General features: G+C 34.7%; 3 protein-coding genes across 3 annotated transcripts; 2 read left to right on the top strand and 1 right to left on the bottom strand.

The window, feature by feature from the left end:
• The first annotated feature begins 1,169 nt into the window (after positions 1 to 1,169).
• On the top strand, positions 1,170 to 2,252 carry LOC128673421 (uncharacterized protein). Its single transcript, XM_053751240.2, has 2 exons — positions 1,170 to 1,698; positions 1,999 to 2,252. Exons 1-2 carry the CDS (start codon positions 1,255 to 1,257, stop codon positions 2,200 to 2,202), a joined length of 648 nt encoding a protein of 215 aa, XP_053607215.1. The 5' UTR covers positions 1,170 to 1,254; the 3' UTR covers positions 2,203 to 2,252.
• Positions 2,253 to 2,412: 160 nt separating this feature from the next.
• Positions 2,413 to 20,789, bottom strand: LOC128673419 (uncharacterized protein). Its single transcript, XM_053751239.2, has 8 exons — positions 20,498 to 20,789; positions 12,161 to 12,330; positions 8,081 to 8,257; positions 7,088 to 7,256; positions 6,820 to 6,928; positions 6,562 to 6,687; positions 4,793 to 5,097; positions 2,413 to 3,912 (listed from the first exon to the last, which is right to left on the bottom strand). Exons 1-8 carry the CDS (start codon positions 20,582 to 20,584, stop codon positions 3,697 to 3,699), a joined length of 1,359 nt encoding a protein of 452 aa, XP_053607214.1. The 5' UTR covers positions 20,585 to 20,789; the 3' UTR covers positions 2,413 to 3,696.
• A 195-nt stretch (positions 20,790 to 20,984) lies between these two features.
• LOC128673866 (uncharacterized) lies at positions 20,985 to 23,946 on the top strand. The gene is made up of 2 exons (XM_053752020.1): positions 20,985 to 22,292; positions 22,998 to 23,946. The coding sequence occupies exons 1-2, from the start codon at positions 21,988 to 21,990 to the stop codon at positions 23,944 to 23,946; spliced, it is 1,254 nt and encodes a 417-aa protein (XP_053607995.1). The 5' UTR covers positions 20,985 to 21,987.
• Positions 23,947 to 24,042: the final 96 nt, after the last annotated feature.

The raw sequence follows: 24,042 nt of genomic DNA, 5'->3' as shown, positions 1-24,042 counted from the left end.
ATTGAAACTTGGCGCTATTTGCCTCCATTGGCAATGTTTCTGTACCTCAATTGTATCAGTAACGCCATCTGCGCTGAGCTTTGCGTATATCATCAATACATATAATAAAATTTAAGGAAGGCCAAATTTGTATATTGTATTTTTTTTTTAATTCTTCATGGAAAATACTGATATAAATGACGAAAATATAGTTTTGGAAATGTTTTGTCTGTCTGCCTGTGTGTCTGAACGCGCATCACTCGAAATCTACTGGACCGATTTGCTTGAATTTTGGTGTGTAGGTACCTTATACCGGGCTAACATCTTAGATATATTTAATTACGGTAAATGGTCAGGTTCCCGTGGGATAATTGAAAAACTAAATTCAAATTGAAGAATTCCCAATTTTGTACATTTTTATAACAACACAGAAATAACAAAAAAAATAATCCGGCTCGAAGGACCAAACTGTAGGATCTTGTCTGAGTATATATTTATAAATAATTATACTCGGTATTTGACAAAGATTGTTTATTTAGGGCTGGTAAATCACGAGCAATACATTTAAAATACCAACAGCTAAAAATCGTCGATGACAGCATTTGTTTTTTAAAGAAAAGAAACATCGCGCAGGCGCGAGCTCGTCGTCACAGCGCATGCGCGTAGACAAATACACCTCGGAATCCCGGGTTAACATAGAACCCTCCTCATTTTCCGGGTTAACATTTATCCCGGAAAATGAGGAGGGTCCTGTGGAAAAATTAAATTAACAATCCACGGAACCGATTTATTTTAAAATTTTGTAGAAAGGTGTAAACAGAATATTATTTGGTAACAAATTAATAAACTTGATTTTGACTGAAAGCATTACCTGTATGAAGTCCATATTTTCATAAGTCGTAAGGTGTGAAGTGTTCCGAGCACATTTTTAACCATTTACTGGCGCTTTATCTTTTGGAAAACGATGTTTCCCAATATTTCGGCACCCGAACTTAGCATAAGGCGGCAATGCTTTTCTTTACTTTACTAACCAAACAGTGCGCACTCTGGCGGTATAAATGCGCAGTAGTATAAATGCGCCCTATTAGTAGGTGGGTAGGTACCTACTCTAAATCCATGACATAGGCCTAATATTTCTTCGACATTGACGTAAGCTTTCTCGACAGTGACGTTTGATTTTCGTTTCGTAAAGAGAAGAGGTTATGTTTCGAGTTCTTTTATTTCATGTTTCTCAAGTTGTAAAAATTCGAATAAAAATCTGTAATCACTGTAAAAATGTTTCGTCTGTGCGTGCGTAATACTATATCACACTACAGATTATCATATCAACAAAATGTGCATAACCAAAAAATTGCATCTAAGACTTTGACCATTGTACATAATATATTTGGTCGAAATTATTGCAGTAAACAAACAGAAGATAATTTAGAAAATATTTATTATGGTCCACTGACTCCTCAAATAAGAGCTGTAAAATTGTTTTCATTGGGTTCGAGTATTGCCGGCCTGATAGCACAACCGATTATTATAAGAGAAGCTTCTGCCATTGGCAGTACGTCGCTCCTTGTAGCAGTTTGTTCAGTAGTGGGCTTCTTCACCTTCGTTACTCCTATATTATTGCATATTGTCACAAAGAAATATGTCACAGACATAATATATGATCCTGATAGTTCAACATACAAAGCAACTACAATCAACTTTTTTCTGGCAAGGAAACAGGTAAATACATATTTATAGCAGTAGGTATTATTACCAAATTGAATTGATTTTTTTTGTGTCCAACATATAATGTTGCAACACAAAATCTATACTGATCATTAATCATCCTCCTTACCATTTCCCATCATTTGCGGTCCATGCAATATGTCTTTCCCCTCATAAAAATAAAGCCAAATTTTTCAAAATAGTAACTTAATTTATATAAAATTATGTCTGTAGATCATTGGAACCAAACTATTGAGACTTATTCAAAAAACAGCCTGTAGATGAGTGTTAATTATTGCAATTTTGGTGTTTCAGATTGAATTCAAACCAGATGATGTGCAGGTTCCTGACATCCCAGGAATGTTCACCACAATGAATGCTAAAGGCAAGCCTCTGTTCATTGAAGCCAGACATTTCAACAACCCCTTGCATTACGCCAAAATTATGGGCTATGACAAACCTATGGATTTCAAACTAGGGGACACTAATTATTCTGACAGTGAAAGTAAACAAAAGTAATTTTAGGTAATCATAGTTATTTAGTTTTTATTAATAAATTATTGTTATTACACTATTTTTTCTTTAGTAGTAACCTGTTTAGTAATCTATGTCACAGATTATATAATATCCAGTATCATATGTATGAAAATTATTCTTATTAAGCTTCCAAGCCTTATGGCCTAAACCACAAAATCCCAAACTGGGTGAGTTAAATAAAAGATCTTACAATATATAAAATATAACTTTATTCATGTAACTAATATTTCATATCATATTTTAAAAATGTTGACTTATTAATTAAATCAAGATTAGTATTCAATAATCTATTCTGTCTAGTTCACTGTCAACAAAAGTTTTCATATCAATCATACTTTCACTCAATTAATGGCAACTAAATATAAAATTAATTCTTAGTAAAATATGTAGTAATTAACTAACAAAGTAAATGAGTAACTTGTAAATAAAATCCTTATATACACAACAAATACACAGTAAATATGTTAAGGAATGTGTTGTTTTAATACTTCATAATATAAAATACAAAATAGGTACATATGCCAATTATGTTTTTCTGACTAGCATTTTTTTTCCTTACCAATGTGCACATTTATTTAACAAATGATTATTGATCAAGATATTTGAGATATGTAAAAATGTTTATAGGGTTTTTGTACTATCACAAATATCTATGTCAAATCTATGCCACAAACATGTGTCTGTGATTAAAAATATATATAATGTGATCCATATCACTTAAATACATTTACTATAATATATTATAATTTACTGACATACCTATCCTTGGAAATTAAGAAACCTGATTCATAAATATTTTTATAACTTTTGCAAAATGTACTCTATTGCATAAAATACAATAGTATCTTTATAAAGGCAAATTACGAAATTTTATTTTGGCATAAAAGCTTATTTGATCCATGTAAGTAAATAATAATAATGCACTTAATATAAATAATTCATAGATAACATTCTCTTAATCTATTTCCTTCTTATATTTACTAGAAACCCTGCTAACAATATACATCAGTCAACATTTAAATATTCTATCAATTTGCATAGGTTTTCTTTCAGACATGGTTTTAGTAGGCAAAACTTTTTTATTTACCAATACATTCGTTTCATATTAACAATGCCACATCAATACTAATATCGTTAGGTAATATTAGTAGTAATCAAGAAATATAATATAAGTTTTTGTTAAAATACTTATATCGCCTTTATTTAAAAAATGCTTCCACGGAATCGCGGAAAAAACTAAATGAGTTAACTTAGCAAAATGATATAGACAATTTACATACAACTTCCCAGTCTAATTCATACATACAATCCCTCTGTCCCATTTCGAAAACGCGTTTTTTGTATGAGTGAAACGAAAGGTATGACGATGTCTATAGTTTTATATGAGTAATTTCAAATTAATACCAGTATTCGAAAAATTCGAATTTAGAACACGGTCGCGTCTCGTGTGGCCAGTACCCAGTATCGAGTGTGAGATCATTCATAGTGCAGGGCGTTGTCGGCCAGCGCCTGTGTAGCGGCGGGCTTGTCGTCCACCGCGTCGAGTGCGGCGACGCGCGCGCGCGCCCGCGCTCGCCACTCCACGCGGCAGAACGTGGCCGTGCCCAGCGACGCCAGCACGCCCAGGATCGCCAGCTGCACCGACAGCAACGCCTTGGACGAATAGAAGAAGCACGCGGCCGCCGCCAGTGACTAAAACGGAACATTTATTGTGTAAAATATTTTTCTTTCTGCCTTTGTCCGTGTCAATCGTCAGTCATTATTTCGGCGTTGTGCGCTGAGAATGACTTGAGATTTTATATTGTCACAAAGAAATATGAAAAAATATGGCATTAGTTGTTTTGTATCGAAAAAGAAACAGTTTGCCAAATTACTCAATCTAGAAAATACTCCTATAGAAAAGTTTAGCCAACATGTGGTATTTTTATACAAATTATTTTTTTAATACTCATTTGAGTTACGCTATTGCTATCTGCTAACGATTTTACAGTAATAAATCATACCGTATACCTACGCGTAGCAAAATCCAAACAAGTGCATGAAAAGCATGGGCTTTTCATTACAATATATGGATATTGTACAAGACTAAATGAATAGTTAAAAGGAGTTGTTTGTAGCTTGTGAGAAATAACTATAAATATTGACGAGAAAAAGTGCCTGTGAAGGTCTAATTTCTGAATAAATGATTTGAATTTGAATCACAAGTAGACAACGCTAATCGTAAGTCAGTCAAACACTATACGAGTAAGTACACATCCGTGTAAATTGTACTCATTATTAGACAATTAAATTTTATTTGATTGTATTCGTTCTTGTAGTACAAAACCACTGTTCCACTAAGTGTAATAAACATCAATATATATAAAATTCTTCCGTTACTGAGTGCTGCCTGACAGACAACGTACAGCCGAAACTACTGGGCGTAGGAAGCCGAAATTTTGCATGAAGGTGGTGAGTGTAGGAGAGCACTAAGAAAGGATTTCGTAAATATTCTCACAGGAACGGGAAAAACGGGATTTTTACGATTTTGTGCGAGCAAAGTCGCGGGCGTCAACTAGTCGTAATACCTCACCTGAGTAAACTTGAACAAAGCGAACGCCGACGTGCTATTATCGGAGTAATTTCCTCCCAAGATGGAATAAATTTGAGTATTGAAACAGGCGTCGCCAAAGCCGAGTAAGAAACTGCACAGCATGGCGAGGTACGGTGACGGGTTGATGTAGGAGATCTTGTCCGTGTCGCCGAACGGGGCTTCGGACGGCAGGTTGATGAAGATGAGGAAGAAGCTGACCAGGTGGATCACGTAGCCCATGATCACGATAGGGTCGCGGCCCCAGCGAGTCGTCTTGTTGCCTAGTATACCGAATAGTGCTCCTCCTGAAATTAAAAGAAATTAAGTAGTTGAATCATTTTAACATTACTCAAATTTTGGTGAGTGTAGTTAGTGAGACGTTTGTTGAATCTTTTGTTGATATTCATTGAGCTTTTAATTTCACGATCCAACTGCCTATTTCGTAGTGACCATAAGTGAATGATACTTGTGAACATGCGTTACTTCCACTTCAATAATGTAGACGACTTTTTGATTGACAAGTTTTAATAGAAAAATCCTTTCAAAACTACGACAAACCACATATTTTTATACTCATTGAAACGCTCCATATTAAATTATATTACGTGACGCCACGTTCGAGTAATGTGTGCACTATCGTGTCGTGTCTGTTCGACGGATACCTTAAATATTGCCTTTATAGTGCTGACTTCATAATAAAATCTTATAACATTTCAGTTTTTGATGACCTTTCTACACTAGTAGCGCGAGTTTGGTTAAGGAAAATATAGTTTTTAGACACGAAACCAGTGCAGCATCCTTGTAACATAATATTTACATAGTAAGATTCCAAATAAGTACAACACATTGACCTAATTGTATTCATATAAATTTTAATACATATTTATAGCGACATCTTTATACATATACCAACAAGACATTATAAAACATCATCAAATAAAATATTATTCACTGTCTATTATAAGACGGTCAAGGCGTTTGACATCTTTGTAAGTACTTTATGTAGACATATCTGTTACACATGGATAGATAACTTAATCCCATTAAAGGACCGATATCGCGTCAATATAGCCTTAATGATTTTGTAAATATATTGTGAAATAAGAAATCCGTTTAAATAGGCTAATAGTTTTTGTATGATAGCGTTTGTAATAAAAAACACGTTACATATATTTCGTAATGTGTTTGTCTTTAGATACTTACCCGATATTAAGTATAGGTAAACAATGGATTAGGCATTATTATCTTCATTACAATAGCGTTTAGTAGTATTTTAAATTACAACCAACTTTTTAACAATATTTTGTTACCTGTTTGTGTAATGTATGTAATTAACGTAAAATAAAATATAACTTTAAATGGACAAATAAATAGTACACTGGACCGCGGCAGGTATTTGACAGATAGACATACAGATATATTAATATAATAGAATGACAACTTTTACTAAAGATCAAACCGTTATCTCACCTTAAGAACAAATATCTTTATCTGATAATGTTACATCCACAAAAACATAAGTAATTCGTAAAAACTTCAGAAGCAAATCTATAAAAAGCATATCTTTATTTTATTTATATATTTTGTACGTTATTTATACTATTATTATAAAGAGGTAAACGTTTGTGAGTTTGTATGTTTGAGGCGAGTACACGACATGTACGTATATATTCATTCCTCACTGCCGGTGTACCGCAGGGTAGAGTACTAAGTCCTGTTGTGTACTGTGTCCTGTCCTGTACTGTTTATAACATAACTAGCTGACTTACCGAGCACCTCTCCCATGCCGATGAAGACACCAGACAGTCCGACCAGCTGCTTGGCGTTCTCTCCCATCGCTGTGGTGAAACCGATACTGGGGCTGTACACACCGCTGAAGAATGATAGCTCCACACCTGGAAAATGTAGCGCGTGACGTTATTATTAATATTATTCATTGAAGCAGTCATTTTATTCGTCCAAGATTTAAATTATTATAATATTACATAAAATGTCATAAATGTTGGATTTAAAATTTATCATCCTACCGGTATAAATGAAAGTAAGACTGAGGAGCATCATATCTTTGGTACAAAATAATCTCAACGCTCCTTTGAAAGCTTCCAAGGGACCGTCGGATTCAGGTGACACTTCATTCTGAAATCACAAATCATTTGTTGAAACCACTTATATAAAAATACATTACTTATAATAAAATTTACAAATTCAATCAAACACATTTATTAATTTCTGGAATCTATAGTCTGAGATTACAAATTCGAATAACCAATCAAAATATTGTATGTCCTACACTACCTTAGCTTCTAGCTCGGGCACGCGGCGGACCGGCCGCAAAAGAATCAGGAATATGAGTCCGAGTGCGCAGATGGCGGTGAGAACACCAAACACCATGTTACGAGTCTCCAGATCTATGTGGGTCTTTCCTTGGAACTTTATGAACACGAACAGGTTGCCGAAGAACAAACTGAAATAATAAATTGGGTATTATTTTGTGATCCTTAATGATTTTGACACTCTTCGAGTGAACAAATTTAAGTTTCTTTAAGAAGAGACGAGGTGAATAGAATGTGTGAGAGTATTGATTGAAATGGCAGATTGAACTAAATGGAAGGACATTACATTCATACATTCTGACCCACACCCGGACCCAAAAAGTCAGTAAGATGGCAGAGTCAAAAGTAGAGTAGGACTGGAGGTTGGCCCTAGAATGTACTTCTCTAGTAGGCTTAGGAAATATAATTATGTAAATTCGTCCTCCTAATTTTTAATATATGTATAAGACCTATTTGAGAAAAGGCTGCGGTGAAGTTTGTTGCGCCTCTTCTTCACCTGCGCTTTGGAAGTCGGCAGTAGACTTAGTTTAAGTAATTTTTGGACGTCAATAAGTGATGTATATCATCCTAAATTGAATAAAGAATTTTGAATTTTAATTGAAAAATATCTGGCCCAGTCTACCAATACAATCAGCAATACTGCCTGTGACCCTATGATATATGCGTTTTTACCCAGATCACGTACATTTGAGGTAAATTCCTGTATTAATGCATTTATGTACATACTTAGGTAGACAAAAAAACAAAGCTTATTGTTTTGAAAAAAACTTTTATCATCAGAATAAGTTCTTACAGCTAAATAAAAAGAAAATGCGAGTCTTGCCATGTTTTCACAGGTAAATTGCTCGGCCGATTTCTATTCAGCTAGTGATAATATTATTTTGCGAAATTTTCATCAAGGTTAAAATATCGTCGAACACACACTACAATTTTGAGTCAACTAACAATACAATACCTGCACTGCAGCATGGCCCAGAAGATACCAGAGTTCCTGGATATAGTGTCAGAGTCACTGTTGATGGTGAGGTAGTTCCCCTGGCCGGTCCAAATGGCGGCTGCGCCCGCGCCGATCAGCACGCTGGCTGCGTACAGCAGCCATGTGCGCGGAAACAGGAACGTCACGATGAAGAACCTGCCAACAAACTGGCCTTTGATGAAATGGAACGTGATTGGATTTATTTAGCTATGCACTATCAATATAGTACTGTCTGTAGTAATGACACTAGTAATGTTATGTGAACATAGATGTGCTGTTGTCTGTACTTTACGAAGTGGTATATGAAAGTATTAACATTTTAAATTGATTTGAGCACCTTCAACCTTCCTTCACCTACCATACCTTTTTTAGATAATTTAAGGCAAAAAAGAAAATTTACTTTGGTAACACACAGTACGCCGTATAATTTGAATTTAATGTTACCTAGTCGACCTTAGGCGTAATAAAACATTAAGATTGATATTAGACAGGAAGACACAAGTTATATTTAAATTGCTTGGTAATGTGTAAATAAAGTCCTATGCATGTTATATAAGAACATAAAATAAAATCCATATCCAAAGGAAAAATACGACGAATAGTAATGAGATAAAAGTTATAATACAAAAGACAATAGATACGTAGAAATACAATAAGTACTTGAAGTATAATCCATTTAGCTACAGGTGATAATAAATTCGCCGTATCAACATATGATGCCTATACTCTATCCATCTTGGACTGAGACAAAGGGCAAACAAAAAAAAAACGAGATATTAACAAGCCAAAAAATGTAAGTAAAATGACTCCATAACACAACAAGTACTAAAAAGTTAACATTAATAGAAACTAAGAACAAAATTAACAGAGTCTCAGTCCAAGATAAATAGGGTATAGTTGCTCAACTTTAAAAAAATCACAAATATACATAGGTTCATACTAAAGAGCTTATGATTCGAAAGAAATATATATCAACAAAGTAGTTACGTACTTGACCTGACAATAATTTGTACTTATGGCATAATAAAATTCAGATTTTACAACTTTTTTATTTGGTTTTTGTAGTGTCGAAAGAGGCAATTTAAAAAACAAAAGACCTACAATTAAACTTTTATAAATCTACAGACATCATTCGACTACATAACCACTGCAAGATATAAAATTAAACTTAGTTGGAAAAGTTTCATGAGCCTCCTACATGTAGATGTCGTTAATAAAATTTCATCGAGTGACACTAATTAATTTTGCCAGATGCATATTATATGCATATATATGCACTGTGGAGCTAATCGCTTATAATGGGGCTGGGGCGTTCAACCGACTTATATTTTTTAAAACGTTTAAATAAACTCGCTAAACTCTTACAAAAAGTACTTGTCTACCAAGTTCATTAGGTAGTATTTACCCACAGTATTACCTAATAGACTTTATAATTTCCTGATGTTTTACCCTAAAAAGGTGACCAGTTTAAGAGGTTAATTAGTAGTGGAAATCTGTTAGCAAACAAGGAAAATAATTGAAATAATACTATGATAAACCATTTGCTATGTTATGTGGACAATTAGAGGCAACGAAAGTGAAATCCTTGGGCTTGACGCAGCCGTGAAGGTTTTTTGCAAAATAGTTCGAGACACTGTTAGGAAACTACTTGTGGGTGTGACTGATAGACTATTAATGTAATGTAAACATTGTTTAAAATTATGTTTTGTATAATCACCTTTAGTACTATTTCCTACCTACAGTACATGCCTAGATTTGGATATTAGGATTTATTTATTTAAAGTAGTTTAAATAAATAAATCCTAATTTCCAAATCCACAGACAATATGTACTACGGACTTTAATTTTTAATCGGCCAATTCAGCCGACAAACATTTCACTATTTCTAGAAGCGATACCGACCGAATAAGTGGAATTTACAATAAAAATTCTATACATAGATCTACTCGATAAGAATACATTAGGAATAATTTCCTGTAATATGTTCTAGTAAACTAAAAGGAAATAAATAATCTTCTAGCCCGTATCTACTGTCTAGATATTAAGTAATCCAAATTTCAAACAGGTAAAACGTCAACCTTATAAAATACCAAGGAAACTTACGCAACTTGGCATTATGTAGGTCGTAAGATGCTGCATACCACATAAAAGTTACCTCCTCACAGCAATATTACGAGCGATGCCTTATCGTATCACTAAGGTACTTCACGCACTAAATGACAACGGGTCGGGCTGGTCACAGTGACCAGATTATCTTAAGAAACCACATGAATATCGCGCAGTCAGCTGCAGTGGCCACCGGCCATTGTAACTACGAAATTTGATAAGAGATCAAAAATTCACTTACTCATAGCAGTGTAAAGTTTGAGTAGCAATATAATTATATGTATGTCCTACTCTGGAATGCAAACTGTACCGACTTTTCATATAGGTACTTATATGGCCCTAAAACTTTTATAAGTAATCATACATCAATAGATAACACAGCTGCAACGCAGTTGCACTGTAACTATGATTTCTAATCATTCGAAAAGCAGCTCTGGAACTAAAGTGATTCATTAGACATGCAAGTAGCGTCGACATAGCGGATCCCACATGCATGACATTTTATGCGCACTCGAATAGGTAATGTACCACACTACAGTCCATAAATACTATGGACAGATTGCAAATAGAAGTCTTCCTAGCTCAACTACATTAAACTTAAAATAATGAAATAATCAAACACTATATCAACAAAAAACCACAATATTAACAAAAAGAATAGCATTATATTGACAAAAAGAGTTATTATGCACACGTTAACGAACCGGTTTGTAAATTAAATTAATTTAATTAACTAATTTAGGTTGACACTAGTAAGTTATTTATTTTAAAACATAAATTACCATTTAAAATTCTAAGATTATTATTCATGGCTTTAGACTCGGTTATTGGATATGGACTCAGCTCGTATGGCAGAACATACAAAACATATATTGATTCTATATATAAACTACAAGTAAAAATGTTAAAAATTATCACTCCAAATTATATTTTAAATAAAATAAAAGATAACGAAAAAGAGCTATTTAAATATTGCTATGTTATGAATGTACATGACAAAATTAAATATCAATTTCTGACTGAAAATATTATTCCAGATTGTATAAAAGAAAATGTAAGACCAACTTATTTGAGAGCAGTGTCTTATTTGAACAAATATATTGTACCTAGATGCAATAACCTGTATGGAACAAGAACTAATAATTACTTAATACCAAAGTTGTTAAATAACCTACCTGTCGAACTACAGACACTGTACAAACTGAATAGTAAAACATTTAAGAATAAGTTGAAAACTCTTTACCGGCCTAAATATAATAACAGTGACTCGCCGATGCCCGGATAAACCCTGCGAGGTTTTTGTGGTGCGGTTTTATTATGTTGTTGGATATTGTAGATTGTACTGAATAAAGAATTTAAATAAAATAAATACACAAAGAATAAGAGCTGCTGGTCTATTTGTATTGTTTTAGTATTTTATTATATTTATTAGCGCGGTGAAATCTAGCCCGACAATTCCTAGAAAAAGATGCAAAATTATCATTACTTCTCGCATGGCTGAATAGACAACATCCGAGCTACAACTCATGCACAAACGTAGAGTCAACTACAACAACATTCTCAAATCCGTCGGAAATGCATCGTTATTACAACAGGATAGAGGTCCATACATGTTGACTCAACATGTGGTTGACTATATACGGGCTTTGTTAGACGCACACACAGATCGCTTGATAATGCGGTGAAATTCACAGTAATGGAGTGTGTGTGGAGTATAGCGCATTAGCCAGCATAACATCTTCACATAACCATGATAATGTTGCACCATTAGGTTACGTACCACCTTACACGTTTATAGTATGATGCTACTATGTAAATTCTCAGATAGGGAAAGTATTCTTCTACATTACAAAGTTTTATAAGCAATATTAACGGAAGCATGCTCGTTTCAGATAAGGCCAACGAGCGCTATATAGAAAGTTCATGGCAATGGCAACAACATTATTAACTTACAAATAGGTGACTCCTCCAATAAACATGGCGCCGCGGGGGCCCGTGATACTGATGACGGAGGGCGCCAGCCAGTTGCACACGGCCAGGGTCGCGTAGATGATGGCCAGGGACGTGTATCCGTCGCCGGTGAATGAACTGTCATCTTGGGATATACTGTCTAGGATCGTTTTCTGCAAACATGTCATAAATAACTTTAGCATAAAAAAAATATAGCACTATTTTGTTTGACTCGATAAAAATAATCACGAAAATACCTGTAAAAATATTTTTCAACGAGTAAAACTGCGTAAAAATATAAGCGTATCCATATGTTTTATTATAGCTCCTAAACGAATGATTCGATAACTATTACTTATGCGGAAGTGCTTTTCAAATTTATTGTCATTAATCAAATATTTGAACGCGACAAACGGAACTGGGAGCTATATACGACTCGAGGGCTGACGTTGGCAAAGGATGGCAGAGCATTCCACTCTTTACTACTCTTTTTCAAAAGCTGTTACGTATAGAAGAACCTGCAAGGAATAGTATAAAATCATACATCACAAGATAAGTAAACGTTGCCTTGAGACAATCTGGCAAGTTCGGGGGTCAAAGGGCACTTTAAAATTAACAGATTGGTCATCGTCTTAGGAAGATCTCAAAAAATCGTCATAGATATTAGTTACCAGCTGCTTTCATTAAAGTAATATTTTTAATAAACTTTCCTATCAGTCTCATAAAATTGTAATTTATGGCACATAGAAATAGAAACTACAAAATGATTACATAATTTTATGCAATTTGAATTGGATGATTAAGTTTCTCATTTACTTACTCAATAAAGCTATAAAACCCCTAAAAGGTATGACAGAGAAATCTGCATACGTTTTACTTTACATTGAAATCGAAGCAGTTACAATAAAAATAAAGTAAATATACGAATTTTTTCGATGTTTTATGCACTGTCCCACACATTTACTGCAGCATAGCCTTGATACGTTCAATGCACTGCTCATATTTTTACCGTTTGTTTGATGCTAGTTTGATGTAAAATATTAAAAAAAAACACACAAATAGATGACTGTGATGTTACGTGTGGTGACCCAAACACGGGTTTCCTAGGATTTTGAATGTCATGTGCTCGATACATGTATACATAATGGAATTGCATCAAAAAATAGGTTTTAACTTAAGGAAGATAAAAATTGTTCCGGTACATAAATTCTTCCTAACTACTTAGTAGGAATAATGTAGCAAATAATAAAATAAGTACCTACTAGAAATATAATTATGAGTTGTTGACCTCTAAAACATTGTAGGAAACGGAAAATTCAAAATCGGTTCACCTTATGATTGCGAAAAATATTTTATTAAAATTAATTTCACTCGACCCTTGAATAATTACAGTTACATTAATGACAAGCTATTTATTTCGTCTTTATATATAGGCGTGATATCAGCAAAACCCAAAAACGGGAATTGGAGAATTTAGCGGTATTTTATCTTACACAAAATTTCGAAATACATCGAAAGTGAATTCAACATGCCCAATAAAACAGTCATCTGCATTATGTTGCATAATAAAATATTGGCAAGATAAAAACAGCGACTGGACATTTTATTGTCCTTATGAACGAATTTTATATAAGTGTAAAATGTAATGTGATAACATTTAAAAATTACAACAAAAATACTCCATTTCCACATCGTTTCACAAAAAGGAACTTCGCAATTTAACATGCATTAGATTATTACGGTCATCTAAACCGGCGACTACAACAACGGTGCAAGAATTCTTCGTCTGAAAAGCATTTACCTACTGAAAAAATTGACTATCAAAGAAATTTTGAGAAGCATAGTCGTGACAATAGAATGCAAACTATGCAAAATAAAAATATCGTTGAAGATAATGTCCTAAAAATGTTAGATAGTTACAGATAAAACTAAAACTAACTATTCCACTTTTTTAAACTTAAGTCGTAATTGGACGACGACGACGTAGAACATTATTAAACAAATGTAATAGATAAGCTCTCATTCAAGTATCGAATGTAGAACATGACATTGCATTGAGTAAACCCTTGAAAACATATCATCAGTAAATCTCAACTGACCCAAATTAAACACAAACAAATCCTTGGGCTTATCGATTTATAGAAAAAACAGATAGATGCGTTCATCGCAATACTCCACAAACTTATATATTGAACACTTTGATTTAGTATGTATCGATTACTGACAAATACATACACGAAATGGGATTTCGAAGCAGTCTTGGATTTGTCAATAGGCCATTTAGACCGCAGCGTCCTAGGGGTCTCAGATTTTAGAGGAAGCTATAGATGATTTTGATATAAAAAATTCGTAAAAAAATAATTCTTGTTTCTTGAATGCCCTTTCATAATTAGTAATATATTCTAATAGGTAATTAACTTTAGCAGTGAGTTAGTAAGCACCAATTTGGAACAAACGGGACATAATTATTTATCCTAAATATTATAAATGTGAAATTTTGTGAGGATGTACGTGTGTATGTTTGTTACTCTTTCTAACAAAATCAACTGTACACATAACCTGGATTAAAACAAACTTTTTATCCCCAAATTCATACGGGAACTGCGCCCCGGCAGCTAGATTTGATACACCTATAGGTACTAGCATTATAAAAGTTTCGAGATAGCAATATCCTAATTTGAATTTACATAGTTTTATATGCATGACGGGCGCTCACTGACCGTGCAATATCCGTAACCAAAGATTTATATAATCCAACTATGAACGAACACTGTAAATTATACTTTATAGGAATAGAGAATAAGAATAGCAAAATTAAAACTGCAAAATTTTTTCTCATGTGTATTTTGATTTGTCCAATCCCCAAATATCGAACGTCGCATTTGGAATTAGGTAATTAGTTTCTAGTCATTTTTGGATAGTCCTAAACTCTATTTATGCAAGTATTCTTTAATTCTTGTTTACTTATCTGCATAAAGCCAATTTTTTTCCCAATTAAACTTCAAACACTGATAACGCTCCTTATGAAATTTCTATTGTTACCATTATCTATTACATTTCGACCTTGTCTGCATTAAGATGTGTACAAAAAGCAGCAGTTATACAATCGATAGACGAATAATAAATAAATCTCGGTCGATGATCTAAAACAGTCACTCATTACACAATATCTTACGGTGTCAATAAACTGGGTAGCCCCAAGAAGAAAGGACGTCGTAAACTTAAAAAAGTACAAAACCTGTCGCCATATACCATTGTCGAAAAGGTGGAAATCCGATATGTGCAGGAATATCAGCCCCGCAACATAGGTACTATACATACAAATGAGTAAATTAAAATAACGAAGTGCTATATGCATGCAGTTCATGGGCGTCTTCTTATTAATAAGCCAACTGGTATATTATTAATTGATATTTACTCTCGCTTACGACATTTTATACTCATTTTTCATCTTTATTGAACTAATAACCTATAACCTTGCGATTGCAAACTGAAGAGGGCTTCCGTGCTTGACTAGTTACTAATTGGAAAGGAAAATACAACTGAAATTATTTATCTTCTGTGTTTTTATGCGTTTGTATGAGGCAAGGTTATTTAATTCGATAATAACTTCTTCCTCAAAATTGCATTGGTTCAAAATGTCTTTCTCTTCCATAAGTCTCTAATTATTATCAGTCAAATTCTCAGCCGCTCCGGTCAATTTTCATGTAATGTATTCGGATAGAACCATCTAAACTAAAATACTGTAGGAACAATACCTATTCTCTTAGGACCTTATTTCGTAAGTGTATTGTCAGAAATTTTCTCGTAACTAAACATCATATTATTGGACCAAAACAATCTTAATTAGATCGTTTCATAGTGTGGCAGTCGTAATTTAGAGGTCATTGATAATATTACAATATAACCAACCAGTGATCACTTCAAATAACTCGATCTCATTAAAGACAACTTGTAAAACCTGCTTGCTACTACCTATTTACTAACGTAGGTACCTTCTACCAGTAACACCAATATAGGTAGTACAAGTAAGTACATGTTGAAGAAGAGAGGAAACTACTGAAGACATAAGTGGAACGACGCTTGGAATATAATTTATGTGTCTTTCTTATCGAACGGATTGTGTTGTGCGGGCAATCGACCTATCCACTCGACTCACCCAGTTGCAGCTAGACTATGTACCAGATAATGAATTGGGAACTTTTTCTGATATCACTACTTTTTTGACGTAAGTAGGTAGTGGGTTTTTCGGATTCCTCTACACAAAGACTTTGGTCCTAGACATAAAAATAAAGTTAATATATCATTACTTGTTTAAGAGACGAGTCAAATTACTCTTCAAGCTATTCAATAATTTTCTTTGAAATCAAAATCAAATAATTTATTCCGAAATTAGGCCTTCATAGGTACTTTTTCACGTCATTTTCTAATGAATATTTACCAACGCTACAAACTACTAGCTACTTCGCTCAGCTGAATTCCCGCATGGTTGATGATCTAATTTAGCAGGGCCAGAAAGCCATCGCGAAATAATAAACCAAGGTCACATAAGGTGCAATCCTAATAAATACATTACAAATGTCAAGGCTTGCGACGATAAATATTCGAATCGAATGGATCTTTGCTGCTCTTTGAACAGTAATGAAATTTTCTAAATGGATAGGTATCCTATCTACAAAGGAACCTACCTAACCTAATAATTTTACGTCGATGTTTTCGTCATAGATGGGGTAGGGATAAAGGAGGAATAAGGCCAAATTTAAACGAAGTTATACCTACGTCTATGTGTATCTCAGTCCGTGGCATCGTAGCAGCCGAACGGCTGAACCGATTTTAATCTCGATTTTTTTTTTATTTGAAAAGGTAAATAAATGGAGTGTTTTCAGGTGGTTCTTAAACCTATGTTTGGAAAATGTGCGTTCAGCCGTTTAGAAACCGACATCTCTTTTCTAGCAGATGAGATTTTATGGTAATAGGTAGGTACCTATATCAAATCTTTATTTGACTCTGACTTTTGTAAACGAAATGCGTTAGATGTAAACAATGTACCATAATGTAAATAGGTACCTTACCTGCCTACATATTTTACTTAGGTAGGTAGATACTATGAATCCTATTATTGTATACCTATACCTATCTATTGTATCCTATCCACCTACACGTATCTACATACTAACAATAGCTTGTTGCCTATAAATTAGATATTAGATATAATAACGATGCCTCACGTGTTATGGCAACATCTAGGGATTACAAAACAGACACAGATGCGCCACTGCACGGCGCTTCCAATATTTCAATATAGGTAATACTAGGTATTTCTCTTCACTGTAAGACAGTACTGTTGCTCAACAAAAACCACATATCCATTTGCACGAAATATATATATATATATATATTTATTTATATTTATATATAGTTCTACATCAAAGTAATAGCATTAATAGTTTGTCATAGGGTGAATCGACCGGTTCACCGATCACCACCCGCTCTCGATCACTTTTACAAAAAACCTCTAAAATAAGCGTGAAGTGTTAATTTTGCATAAAAAGGGTTGATCCATCTATCCTTTTCATTTGTATCAGTTGTCTCGCTAGCCAAATATGTTATTTTTCGATCAGTGAGCTGACGAAATCTATCCAATGCGCTTGCGTGAATATTACCGCCAAATCTTAAGAAAAAAATAGTGGGACGTGAACATTGAATCGTCAGTAAAACATGTTTTCATACGGTTTAACCTTTACTTTAATGTGTGTGGTGTTGAAAAAGTTATATTTCCTTCTTACGTGGAAATTTAATAAAAAAAGTTAATAATTTACTATAAAATAAGGTGATCGCCATGAGACGTTACAAAACTAAGCTTCCTTCAGTTTACGATTAGGTGATCGTAAGGGGGCGGTTTTGGCCTTATCTTCGTTAAGATTTTGTAGTATCTTGCATGGTGTTGTCGGGAATATTAATATTTACTTTGTTCCATCGTAACATGTTTACTTTATAGATCAGATGGCGATCGGCTTAAAATGAAAAATAATCATAAAATTAAATGCTTTTTACTAATGACAAACCAAGTGGTCGGGAAACGGCCTGTTACCGATAATTTATTTTTTCTATAGAAAAATATTAGTTTTATATGACACAAGAAAGCAGAGGAAAAGAAAAAGAAGATTTTATAAAAAATAATAGTAATAAAAAAGATACCTTGTTATACAGTGAATGTGCTGAAGAATTAATTAGTGATTTTGAAGAAGATTTGGAAAAAAATATAGCCTGCGATGTATGCATTCCCTAGTTGCACTTAAAATGCACAGAAATGCGCGAAATATCTTATTCTGAAGCAGCACTAACGCCCTATAATGTTCATTTTGTCAAACGGAAAAAAAATTTTTTTTCAACAAATAATACAATACAATTTCGACTTTCAATTCATTGCCCTAGAGTTCCTTTTTCAGTGGTTTTTAATGATCGTAAACAGGCGCAAATGTGTGAACGTAAACTGACGAAAAACGATCGTGAACTAAACAAAACACACTTTTTGATTATTTTTAAATTTAAAAATAACAGATAAATAGGATTATTTATGAAGATAGGTTTATTAAATAGTTGAATAGTTTTTTTACGCGTAAAACACAATATCTAGTTTATAATGCAACATTTTTTTAAGTTATGACATTTTAAAGTCGAGACATCGACTAACTGATCGTAAACCAGCAGGTTCACCCTATATCACAACTATATTTCTTTTATCTGATCTGATTTCTTTTATATGATCAAAGCTATCGGTTCCTTGGACCACGCAAAATGTCATTGCACTGAGAGTAAGTAGGTATACCTACAATTTCCTTTGGAAACAGCGCGGCAGCGCGGTGATTTCTCCGCGTTTTGCGCACTATTGCAATACCTATTTATTCAATGACTGATTATGTTATAACTGATATTGAGGAACGCGTATCAATTTCGCAGACTAATAATGGCACAGTAATAATAAAGGGTGCCCGGGGAAATAAGGTTGCCACCCTGAGGCCATGTTCCAACGAGAATTGCGGAAAAAATGGCATAGTCAGGTTTAATCTAAGGTGTCATAAACAAAGATGGAGGCATAATTACGTAATTAATTTAGTTATTGCAAAATCCCTACATAGAAACTAATCACAAGAAAAATGTCTTTTTGAAGTGTACTGCACTCTTTATTTACTTTTCTTTTTGTTATTCTTGATTTGCTTTCTCAACTTTTCTTATGAAAATCATGCAAAAGATAAATTATTTACTTGCATCATAATTATCTTTTGATAAGATAAAAATCTCCTGAGTCTATTTCTATTTTTGATAGAATTATCAGGCAGAAAGAACATAAAAGATACTTTTAAAGGGAAGTGCATTTAAACAAACTATAAGTATTTGAATGCTGATGCATGCAATGTTTTTTTGTGCACATCAGTCACAATCACAACATGTGATCCTAAAAATTAAAAACAAAATCTGACAATTAAGGATATTGTATGTAAGAAATGAAGATTTAACTAAAGAATAATAATAGGAATAGGATTTCAAAGAACACCTTGACTATCAAATCAATGATCTACTATCAAATCAATGATCTACTATCAAATCAATGATCTATTTGTGACTATCTGAATCAGACGATGAGAAGATCAACACTTCTGGGACTAGCCTTAGTATTTACAAACTTACAAAGAGACAATGTTTTGTCTAAAAAAGGGAATAATAGATGTATTTCAAAATAGTTTCTGATTAATTATGTTTAACATCAACTTTATGTATGTCATTCTTACTATTTTTTAATATGTAATAAATATAGAAACAATAGATAAAGAACTAAATATGTATGTAGGTACATATTAGTTATAGTTATTTTATACATTTTTTTAGTAAATATACAATATGTTTTATTGATTACTTTAAAAATATTACACATTTTTATAATAATTTGAAAATTACATTAACTATATTAGATTCTCTAAAGATATTTTTTAAATTGATTTTTTACAAACAGATCAATTGTTTTTGTTAATGGTGCAAATATTAAAAAATAAAGAGTTATTATAGCATAATAATATAAATATTAGTAACTAATAGATGTATCTATAGTTGAATGTTAGATAATGTATGTGTACCACACAGACCATTTAAATGGTCTGTGGTGTACCAGATGTTTAATAAAAAATTGTAATTGTAAAAATGTTGTAGGTACCTAGTTGAATTAGTTATAATTAGATACCTATTATAACAAATGTTCATTTTTATTTTAATAAGTCATTCAAGTTTCAAACATTGTTATTACTTTGTACAAATAACTCAACATTGAATATAAGAATTACATACCTCAATATTTCCCATAGTCTGGAATGCCGTAAACACGAACATAAATCCAAACCCAAGTAGAATAACGTTAACAAATTTTCGTTCCATTGTGGATTGGATGGATAATAAAAGTATTCTAATAAAAAACGAAAGTACAATAATTACTAAGCACAAAAATTATATCGAAAATTCAGTCGATTATTGCACAAAACAAGCGAAACCGCTTCCAACTCTCTGCGACAAATCAACAATCACAATACCACACGGCCTGCTGAGTGTTGAGATTTTACCACTCTTTTATCAGTTTCCTTTCATTTTATTTTCAATGAATGTAAACATGATGTGGGTAAATAATAATTTGTCTTGTCAACAAAGGGTAGGTAAGGTACTACAAACTTTTGACTTGACTTTGACACATGACAGTAGGTCTTCTTTGTACTTTGTCTTTGGTCATCTAGGGCTTGCAAAAGATTGACTATGTATAAATCGAATTCCAGTAATATCGAAAATATTTTACCTATCTTACATAGTTTCGAATTCCAAAAATCATCAATTATTTAATTTGATTAAATGAATTGTTTGGCGTATTTCTGTAAAATGAAGATAGAGTAGAATATATAAACTGCAATCTTATTTTTTTTTATATAAATCAAACATCTTTTCTCAATATTGATTTTTGAAAACAAACTTAATTTTGGGAACGGAATTTGTAATTCAATTTCTGTAGCTGTAAAATAAATATGTACGTTGGATGTTTTATGGTGTATACCAACATATACACCATAAATTTTGAATTATTAGGTACTGATAATATGTGCATAGTCAAAACATAAAAAATCTAAATCCAAAATTTATTCAAAAAAATCTCCTTATAATAATTGGTTATAATACTTAGAGTGTGCCACCCATGGAATTAGTAGGTACTCCGTACGAAGTACTTATTGATTCAATGGTGCCACCTGACTACCACGCTCCATAGTAAAGATAGGTTCAGTACAGCGGTTCACACAATGGCGATCGATTTTATGGCAATTCTTTTTTATTTATTTATTTTTTGCCTATGCCAGGTGTTACCGATACATAAGTCGTTCCCTGCATTGGTTTATACTGCGGGCTGGCGGCAATGCGTATGCTTTTACTATACTGGGACACGCGCAAATAACGCGCCTTATTTGGTAATGTTCGCGGTCCTCGATCGTGATTGGCGCTCGCAGTCGCTGTGGCCCGTTGATGGCATCACGCGTTCCCGCTTCCCGCGCCCGCTCACAGGTCAGTCTGTGTCGTCGTTCGTCTTGTAACAGTCGTGTGTGCTAAGATAAATATTCCGTGATTGTAAAGTGTTAAGGCTCCTCATTGTACGATAATAAACGCTGTTGTACCTACCTAAGTCCACTAATCTTTCATTTCTAACATCTGGTCCATTCGAGTCGGACAGTTAATATTAAAGTGCAACCGCGTCGCGTTCCGCGTGCCTCAGTCAGGACACCTACCAGTGAACTCGTTTTATCACAATGGTGGGAACAAGAAGCACGGCGAGGGAACCACTCGAGGAGCCATCGTCCATCACGGAGTCACCCCGACCTATAGTCACTAGCGTCGGCACTCAAGATGAAACGCTGCACGACACGGCCGCAGCACTGCCGCCCGGTGGCACTTCGGCACCCGTCGCTCCCGTCACAACTGCGTCCAATGGGTCGCACGCCACCACGACGGCGGGAGTACCACAGCCAAACGACACCAGCCAGCCGTTGAGAGACCTAACGGCGGCTTTATTAGAGGTAGTTCGCGGGGTTCGCCCCGCACCCGCGACTCACAGGTATGCTGACTTACCTTACTTTAATGGAAATACTGGTGACTGGTTATATTTTAAAAGTGCATTTGTCGAGTCACAGTCCGCCTTTACGGAGGCGGAAAATAAGGCCCGGCTTCGCAAGTTCCTAAAGGGAGTAGCTTTGGAATCGGTAAAGGGTTTATTTGTAGGAGGTATTGAAGCGCTAGAAATTGTGGAAAGGCTAGAAGCACGTTTCGGCCGACCACACGCTTTGGTTACAAACGAACTGGAAAAATTACGCCACTTACCAAAGTTGCTAGACAGTCCAAGGGAAGTCTGTATTTTTGCTTCTAAAGTAAATAATATTATATCTACTATAAAGGCACTAAATAAAATCGAGTACTTACATAACCCAGAAATTACTAACATTGTATGCGATAAATTAACGACAGTTTTACGACATAGGTGGTATGATTTTGAGGCTTTGGCGGATGCATCTGAACCTAGGCTTCTTGTCATTGCTCGTTTCTTAGACAGAGAGGCTGATCTCAATTCTAGGCATGCCAAATGTGAGATAGTCGAAGAGCGAAAGGACTGCAAGCGCCATCACTGTGGCACCACAAACACAAAAGTCAACATGTGCCCTATATGCAACGCCTCAAGCCATTATACCCTGGCATGCCCTAAATTTATATCCATAACCGCTTCAGAAAGGTGGGAGGCAGCTCGTAAAAACAAATTATGTTTTAGATGCCTTGGCAAACGGACATGGAATCACAGATGCAAAGGGAAGAAGTGCGAAGCGCAAGGCTGCGAGTACTACCACCACAAGCTGCTGCACGACGACGCAGCGCAGCCAATGAAGAGTGACAACGGCGTGGTGGCACCACGACAGCGAACGCAAAGCAACAGAGCCGGAGGTCAAGCGACTGTCTTCGAGTCGTGTAGCAACGCGACTACAGCAGCGGCGGGAGCACTGCGTTCGGTGCAAACCTACCTCAAAGTTTTACCAGTTCAATTATCGGGACCACATGGTGAGATAGATACTTATGCCTTATTAGATGACGGGTCCACCATTACATTGCTGACATCAAGTCTGGCAGACAAGATTGGTGTCGCTGGGCCAGCAGCACCTTTTGTCATAGAGGCCATAGCAGGAGCGCACATCGACGCTGTTAGCTCCCAGCAAGTAAAGTTCTCCATTAAAGGTAAGTACACAAATAATAAAATTAATATCGAGGCACGTACCATAGATAGTTTGAACATTTCCCCCCAGTCTGTGCCAACCGAAGCCCTAGCTCATTGTGAACATCTACAAGACATTAGTGACCAACTTGTCTATGCAACAGCGGAACCACTTATACTAATAGGACAAGACAATTGGTCCCTGCTCATTGCATCTGAGGTACGACGTGGTAAGCTAGAACAGCCAGTGGCGTCGCACACACCTCTCGGCTGGGTATTACACGGACAAAAAAGAGTATGTCCCTACGGTCGCGGTGGCTACATGCTGCAAGAGCGTTTTCATTGCAGCCATGCACATACGAAAGACGAAGCCCTTGAACAATTAATAAAGGAGCACTACGATTTGGAGTCATTGGGAGTAGAGCCGCGCCGACCTCAAGCTGACCCTGAAATCCGCGCATTGCAAATATTGCAGAAAACAGCCAAACCGCTAACCGGCTATGGGTTGCTATGAAACAGGTCTACTATGGAAAGAAGAAGGTAAGCCTTTCCCTAATAATTATCAGGCTGTGCTCGGTAGATTACAGGGCGTAGAAAAACGACTTAAGAA

The sequence above is a fragment of the Plodia interpunctella genome, chromosome 11 (genome assembly GCF_027563975.2).
Source record: "Plodia interpunctella isolate USDA-ARS_2022_Savannah chromosome 11, ilPloInte3.2, whole genome shotgun sequence".
Classification (NCBI taxonomy): domain Eukaryota; kingdom Metazoa; phylum Arthropoda; class Insecta; order Lepidoptera; family Pyralidae; genus Plodia; species Plodia interpunctella.
Note: the sequence above shows the minus strand (reverse complement) of the source record. Positions and strands in the feature narration are given on the sequence as shown.

Coding starts and splice junctions, on each gene's coding strand:
- LOC128673421 (XM_053751240.2), top strand. CDS start 1,255: ATGTTTCGTCTGTGCGTGCGTAATACTATATCACACTACAGATTATCA. Junction 1,699..1,998: donor TTTTTCTGGCAAGGAAACAG/GTAAATACATAT, acceptor TTGGTGTTTCAG/ATTGAATTCAAACCAGATGA.
- LOC128673419 (XM_053751239.2), bottom strand. CDS start 20,584: ATGGAACGAAAATTTGTTAACGTTATTCTACTTGGGTTTGGATTTATG. Junction 12,331..20,497: donor AGACTATGGGAAATATTGAG/GTATGTAATTCT, acceptor ACATGTTTGCAG/AAAACGATCCTAGACAGTAT. Junction 6,688..6,819: donor TCTTACTTTCATTTATACCG/GTAGGATGATAA, acceptor TACATTTTCCAG/GTGTGGAGCTATCATTCTTC.
- LOC128673866 (XM_053752020.1), top strand. CDS start 21,988: ATGGTGGGAACAAGAAGCACGGCGAGGGAACCACTCGAGGAGCCATCG. Junction 22,293..22,997: donor CCCGCACCCGCGACTCACAG/GTATGCTGACTT, acceptor ATTATGTTTTAG/ATGCCTTGGCAAACGGACAT.